A 7,636-nucleotide genomic window follows, 5' to 3' on the forward strand; every position below is an offset into this window, starting at 1 on the left:
CTTTTTTCCACACAGCTACAAAGGTGAGTTTATTTGCTTTCTCTGAGCAGATATTAACATTCTGGACCACCAGCTACAGCTGGGGAATAAGTGTGAGCTCATCAAGTGATGCTTGCTCAAAGTCTTCTTTGTCTAAGCAGATTGGAAGGTGATCGTCCTATGTCTCAATGACCTTTGTTATCCCTGTGCTAAGCTGCATAGTACATTTTAAGGAATCCTTCCTGGGCTTTGGGAGAAGTCATAAAGTTTCAAATAAAGGAGCTCTTAAAATATTTCTGGCTTCTTTGCTTTGGGTGGCAGAATTACTTTTCTTCCCACTTAAACTAAGCCTTCTCTATGGAGATGGACCAATGCTTGAGCCTAAAGTAAGGGGGCCAGGGTAAACCCAGACTACATCCAGTTAGGTCTTTGGAGTCTGGGTAAAACAGGGATTATAGAACCATAGAAGGGTTTGGGTGGAAGGGACCTTCAAAGTTCATCTAGTCCAACCACCCTGCAGTGAGCAGGGACATCTGCAACCAGAGCAGCTGCTTAGTTGCACCTCTGTGTCTTCTATTGGAGGACCCAGAGGTGTGTCCAATATGACCTGGAATGTTTCCAGAAGTGGGGCATCCACCACCTCTAGGCAACCTGGGCCAGTGTTTCACTACTCACAGTGTGAAAAATTTCTTCCTTCTCTAGTCTAAAACTCCCTCTTTCCATTTCAAACCATTACCCCTTGTCCTGTCACAAGACATCCTGCTAAGAAGTCTGTCCCCACCTTTCTTATCTGCCCCTTCAAGCACTGAAAGGTCACTAGAAGGTCTCCCTGGAGCCTTCTTTTCTCCAGGCTGAACAACCCTATCTCTCTCAGCCTGCCCTCACAGCAGAGGGCTTCCAGCCTTCCCATCATTGTTGTGGCCTCCCTTTGGCCCTGCTCCAACAGGTCCATGTCTCTGCTGTGCTGAGAACTCCAGAGATGGTCCCGGCACTGCAGATGGGGTCTCAGCAAAATGGAGCAGAGGGCAGAATCTCCTCCTACCTGCCCAAGCTGTTGGGGATCAGACCAGGACACAGCTGGCTCTGGGCAGGGAATGCTTAGTGCCAGCTCATGTCCAACTTTTCACCCACCAGCACCCCCAAGTCCACCTCTACAGAGCTGCTCTCAGTGGGGATGGAGGTCTACATGATCTATTTGTAGCTTAATGCTGCAAAGCAGTTCACAGGATGGTAGGGGTTGGAAGGGACCCAAATAGATCAAGTCCAACCCCCATGCCAGAGCAGGACCATACAATCTAGCATCTTTGAGTCCAATCTCTGTTCCAGTGCTCTGTGACCTTTAGAGTAAAGAAGTTCTTCCTCATGTTGTAGAAATTCCTGTGCTGTAGTTTGCATCCCTTGTCCTGTCAGAGGGCACAAGTGAGAAGAGCCTGTCCCTTCCTTCTCGACACCTAGCCCTCATATATTTATATACATTTTTTAGATCCCTTCTCAATCTTCTCTCCAGACTAAAAAGCCCCAGGTCTCTCAGCCTTTCCTCATAAGGCATGTGCTCCAGTTCCTTAATCATTCTTGTAGCTTTCTGTTGATCATTTGACTGATCTGTGGTTGCTGTGCCCTGGATGAGGAGAGGAGCTAATCAGAGGGATACAAAACTCTCTATAGTCCTTTCAGAGCTATGCCTCTTGCCATGTGTGGCCAAGAAAAGGCTCATCTGAGCTGCATTCAAGGCTTGGTCTGGGGGAAGGAGGAGACTAATGCAGGAGGGGAGAAAAGGAAAATTACACTTGAAGTGTTTTGCAGTCTCTGTGCTAAAAGCATGAGAGAAGGATGCAGGAAAGCAAGGAGGGTTCTTTACTGTGAAGTGACTTCTCCCCGTCGCCCACTTGTCTGTAGGTGAGGACAAGTTGTTCAGTTAAAGGGCACAATGCAGGCCTGAGAAAGGTGACCAAGGGGAACTGAAGGACCAGCATTGCACACACTCTAAAAGTAAGTGTATGCTCTAAAAACCAGCAGGAGTGGTTGTTGCCAGCAGCTCTTTCCTGTGCAGAGGCAAAACATGATCCTCTTCTGAACCTGAATCATACCTGAAAGCAGAGAGCATTCTCTTCAGCATTGTGAGCTTTGTCTTCCAGAGATAAGGGCAAATGAGACACCTCATTTGCAATTTCTGAGGGGGGGGTGTTAAGTGGCCCTCTAATTGTGGGTCCCCTCTTTCACCAGGAAGGATAATCAACGTGACAGCTGCTGTTAATCCAGTAGGGGAAGTCATTGTTTCCCAACAGCCACAGGATGGCATCATCTCTTCATGCTAGTGCAGGAAAAAACTTCCCTGCAGCCAGCTGGCCTCTGAAAGGTCTTTTGGGGGTTAACCAGAGTCTGTGCTACAGCTTTAGGAGCTGGAACTGCTCAGAAAATGCAGTTTGTTTGCCTTAAGGAACTGGCTGTTCTGGTTTCAAGGCTCAGGCTGGTTGGGGCAGTCCATAAAAATTTCCTGTCTTCTTGCTACCCTTGAGTTGCTGTAATACCCAGCTCTGCAACAGTGGTGCCATGGGACCAAAACAGCCACTTAAAACCTCTGCCTTGCCCTGAAATCACTTAAATTTTACAGCCAGTGAGGTCTGCAACAAGACCAGCAGCAGAATTTGAATTCCAAAGGGGTTCTCTCTGCCTTGGCATTACTGTATTGATGGGGACCTGTTGCTGGGCCCTAGGATCCAGGACCTATCTGTTATGATACATCTGGGGTGCAGCACAGCAAGTGCTGCTGTGGGGGAGCCCAGTGAAATGCTGCTATTGGAGCAGAGCTGGTGGATTATTCAACCACCTTCCCACTGTCCCCTCCAGGACCCCCCAAAGCTACTGCATTCTGACTGGTGCAGTTTGGGGAGAGGAAGTGTCTTGCTGCACTGGGTACTTACTTGGAAAGCAGCAGGGTCACATTTGGTCGCTACTTCAGGCTTTTATTGGCTGAATAGAAGAATAGTCAAGAGTTCTCCCCTCCTAGTGGGGTTTCATGGGCCTGTGGGGTCAATTCTTGCATCCACTTAATCCCTGGACTGCTCCGGAATACTCAATTTAACCTCAGCCTCTGCTTGTTTCTAACCTGGGACCCAAGAACCTTCCTTTCCTCTGCAGACCATGACACCCAAGAGCACCTGGCCCTGAAGATGGTGTGCAGGGCTGCTGGCCTGAGAAGCAAAATGTGCACTGCTCCCTCCTCCACAAAAATGTGACTCTTCTATTTCTAGCTGCTCATTGCTGTGGTCCTTCAGAGCCTTAGCTCTATGGGCACGGTGCTGCTTTGTGCATCGCCCAGGTGAGCAGATCTTTATTTTTTTGCCCTTGTGGAACAAGAGCTTAGTGGTGCACAACATGGAAAGGTTCTTCCCACCAGAGCTGTACCTGTCTTATGACTTGCCCAGCATAAGCATCTGCAAGAAGCTGCAGACACTGTGAAATTTTTGTCTGATCAAAATCAGCTGGGGTTAACTAGTCCATGCTGCCGATCCTCTGCAAGGGGAAAAAAACAACAAAACCAAACCAACCAAGCAACAAAAAAAAACCCCAAAACAAAACAAAAAACCCCCACCAAACCCAACAACCAATGCTATAAGGCAAAAAGCCCTCTGCAGGGCAAAGAACCCCTCAGCAGCCCACCTCCTGCAGTGTACAACCACTGATTTGCTTTTTCTCACTATGCTCTGCCCTTGGGGAAAGGGCTGTGCTCATTTTGGGGAGAGGAGCCTGGATGTGTTCATTAACAAGGCAAGGCCATTAAAGCTGATTAAGCTAAGCTGTTTCTTTAAGGAAACGTCTGGGAGCTGCACAGCTGGCTGCAGGCAGAGACTGCACAGCCTCTTGCCTGCTGAGCTGAGCCCTCCCATGTCTTATCTAGGGCCAGGACAGAGATACAAGCAAGATTTCCCCAGGAAAATAAACACATGACTGAGAGCTAGAGACATTTGTTTGCAGTTTGAGTCATTTTATTTTTGATCTCAAAAGAAAGCCCACAACAACCCAACCCAAAAACCCTTCCAAAATACTTGTTGTGGTTTGTTTTTGTTTTTTCCCTGTTGCATATTTAGTAATAAAAAAGGTTGGTCCTGAAATGCAGTTGTGGGCAGGCAGTGCAGAGGTGGCTGGAGAGCAGGGACTCACACAGTGGAATTTCTGTGCTATTCTTCTCCTGCTGCCTCATTAGCATGGGTGCTATAGGGTCACCTCTTCCCCACTGGTGTGTGACAGGTCTTTCTGCACCTCGGGCTGTCACTCTCCTGAGCCTCATGAAGCAGTTGATTCAGTGCACGTTTTGGCCTAAACAGCAGCCCCTGAGCAAGTCAGCCTCTGTTTTTTTGGGATGCTGAGGCTCAGACCATTCAGATAGAGTTCAGATAGAGCAGGGCAGGGCTGTATCCTGCTCCCTCCTGCTCAGCCCAGGAGTGGTTTGAATAATGGTTTGGGCAGGTTTTTGAAATTTAGAATTGGCTCCAAACTCCCCAAAGTCTGGAATGAAGATGTTACATGTGACACAACATGGATATTTTCTTGAAATTTCTCTGCTTCTTACAGGGATTGGTTGCCCTCACCTGGCATGTAAGTTGCTAACCCTTATGGAGAAGGACCTTATTGCAGGGAGCTGTTAGGCTGAAAACAGCTCCACATCAGGTAGGCTGTACTCTGCTGGAGCCTGCTGCTTCCATGCCCCTGCTTGTTTGGGTAAGCTTCTGGCCTCCCACCACACTTCCCTTCGCTCTGATTTTTTTAACTTGATTCCTTGAGGCAGCACCACCCTTGCTTCCTGGGCTTCTGATGCCTCTCGATTGTAGGAGCACCTGTGTGGGCAGCTTTTCTCCCCACAGGAGGAAGCTGCTTTGCCCACCCAGTGAGCATGGAGGCAGAGGGGCTGGGGAAATCACCTTGATGGGGGAAAGGAGGGAAGGGTGAACAAATAATACAACAACAGTGCTAATTCTCTGGTGTCCTGGAGGGAATGAGGATTTGGGACAGAGACTATCACTTTCCTGCATGTTTCTCTCTAGGATTAGGTGTGGTAAATCCTATTTTTTTTTTTTTTTTATATAGCATTATATGTTGCTTCCTGTTTTGGAGGAGAAGGGATTCACTTATTTCAATGCTAACAAAGCAAGCTGGAAAATAAGGCACATATGGGGTCAATTTAAAGGCCTGTGTGAGGAGAAGACTGGCCTCCTGGCTGTTACCAGCACAGCTGCACGGAGCCAAACCCCATGACGTGATGTTAACATCACCACCCTGTCCCCGTCAGACAAAACAGGCTGTGCTGGGACCGGGTGGCACAAGTGACTGCTTCTAACTGGTGGCTTTGCCCCCGCCAAAGTGTGGACCAGTTGCCAGGGAAGGCGGCATCGCCCTCATCGGGGCTGGAAGTAGTTGTGTCCAGCAACTCCATCCAGGCTGACCCATGTCGCTTTGGCTACTTGTGTGCCAGATGTCTGGCTCTGGCTGGCAGCTCCAGTGTGCTCCAGCACAGTTAAGAACTGGAAGAAAACAGGAGGAAAGCATCCAGTGTAGAGGTGCAAAACCCAGATGTCATGGGGCTTGTCACCACAGGCACAAGTCCCTCACTGGCAAAATGAGCTGGAGGCATCAGAGCTTGGTAGGACAGAGAGCAGGAGGCAAGAGGAGACCTCCAGCTCCTCAGGAGGTAGGCTGGGCATGCAGGCCTCAGGGGAGCAGAGGGTCAAACACAGAGTAGGGTGTGAGCTGTGTGTGGCCTTGCTAGCTGCTGTGCCCAGCTGAGCCATCATGTCTCTGATGAAGATGAGGCTTGGGAAGGGTGCAGGGTCGACCCTGCATGATGCTTCCCTGGGCAAGGGCCAACAGTGAGCACGAAGGTTACTCCCCTCTGCTCCTTTACAGCCGCACCAAAGCCCTCTGAGTGGCATACAGAGCTGCCCACGTGGCATCAGCTGGCAGTGGCGTGTGCTGGTGGGTCTGTGTGTCAGAGGCATGGTACAAGGGAGAGGGGATGCCTGAGTGTGCTGGGGAAGCATGTCTGCTGCTTCAATACCGCTTGGGTGTGCCTAGCCCCCAGGGGAGGGCTTTTGGTCCTGCTTTTTAGTAGTCATTCAATAAATAACTAATGCCCATAGCTAAGCCTTTGTGCAGCTTCAGCTTGTGTTTCTGCTCTTGCAATAGCGTGGTGGGCTCTTTAACAGTAAGTCTGTATAAAACAGTCTTTCAAGAAGATATTTTTTAAGTGCTGGTGCAAAAGGGATGGTCTTGCAGCCTCCTCTCTCTTCCCTGCCTCTAGCCTGGGTGGCAACGCAGCCTTCTGCTTTGCTGCCTTAAAGGAGTGTCTTGAGGTCTCTAAGCTGAGGATATCTGGCTTCAGATGCTCTCAGTTGCCTTTGGTTTGGTGGATGGGGAGATAGCACATCTTAGAACTGTGAAGTAAGTCTTAACTAGGCTTTCTTTGCATCTCCAACATGGGCTGGGTTTGGACAGAGCCCAGACAGGCCAGCTGTGCCACCTCTATGGCAGGGCAAGCGAATGAGGTGTGCTCCTGTGCTTGCTTTGTGTGCAGCTGTTACGTTCATGCAGGGGGAGTGTACCAGCAGCTCGGCCTTGGTGTGCATGTGGTCCTGTGTGCCCTTTGCCTGTGCCACGGTGCCTGTGCTTGCACATGGGTGCGGAGAGAAAGCCTTGCACCCAGTCTGCTGCGTGCCAGCCCAGTGTGTGTGCATCGTGCTTGCAGTGGGAGGTAGGTGACAGCCTGGTGGTAGGTCACCCTTGTGTGCTCAGCAGGGTATGTGTCCACATGCACACCTGTCCTTTTGGGGGGTTTCTGCCCTTAGCCACACTGCCATGGTGAAGGAGAAGGAGCCTGCATAAACCTGTGCCTCGCTGCCTTGCTCTCTGCTGGTCCTTCAATATGCTGGTTAGTTGCTGGGCTCAGCTGCTTTTGAAAGTCACCGTCAAGTGGCAGCAGCTTTGGCATCTCCTCGCCTCAGCTGAAAGGACTGGTGGCATCTCAGAGGGAAGGCCTTGAATACCTTCCTGTCTGCTAGATGGGCAAGGAGGGTCTCTTGTCCAGCAAAAGCAGCTTGGGCTGGGCTGAGATCCACAGGTCCTCTTCATCCTTCTTCTTCTTCTTCTTTTTCTTCTTGTTCCTCTCTGCATGCAGCTGCCCATTGCTACTGGGGCCACCTTTCTTCCTTCTTTCTCTCCTCCGGCTGCAAAAGCAGCAGTGGCAGCAGATGAAAATGAAGGCAATGAGGACAACAAAGGGCAGACCCAAAAGCACAACCAGGCAGACAGTGTTGAAGATACCTTCTTCATGCTTGGTACGGATGAGTTCCAAGATTGAATTAAAAAAAGAGCTGATCTTCTGCTCCATGTTGGCTCCTGGGCAGCCTGCCTGTGCTGCTACCTCTGCAGCTCCTGTATCCTGGGATACGTTCAGCTCCTGTAAAAACAGCTTGCAGCCTCCACAAGAGTCCTTGGATGGTGCCTGCAGAGAGAGGAAACCGCACACATCAGGTGCCTGTTCCTTTAGTAATTTTCTACATGGAGGTGCCAACACAAAGCTTCAGCAGAGTGAGAGATCTGCTGCCTTGGAGGGGTGTGGGGTCACAGGGGCCAGGCCATGTATCCCCATCTGAGAAACACCACA

At 50.0% G+C, this 7,636-nt stretch overlaps 1 protein-coding gene across 1 annotated transcript; it reads right to left on the reverse strand.

The window, feature by feature from the left end:
• Positions 1-7,027: 7,027 nt before the first annotated feature.
• On the reverse strand, positions 7,028-7,360 carry KIAA0040 (KIAA0040 ortholog). The gene has a single exon (XM_054384517.1). It carries the CDS (start codon positions 7,358-7,360, stop codon positions 7,028-7,030), a length of 333 nt encoding a protein of 110 aa, XP_054240492.1.
• Positions 7,361-7,636: the final 276 nt, after the last annotated feature.

Source organism: Indicator indicator, chromosome 10 (assembly GCF_027791375.1).
Source record: "Indicator indicator isolate 239-I01 chromosome 10, UM_Iind_1.1, whole genome shotgun sequence".
NCBI classification, from domain to species: domain Eukaryota; kingdom Metazoa; phylum Chordata; class Aves; order Piciformes; family Indicatoridae; genus Indicator; species Indicator indicator.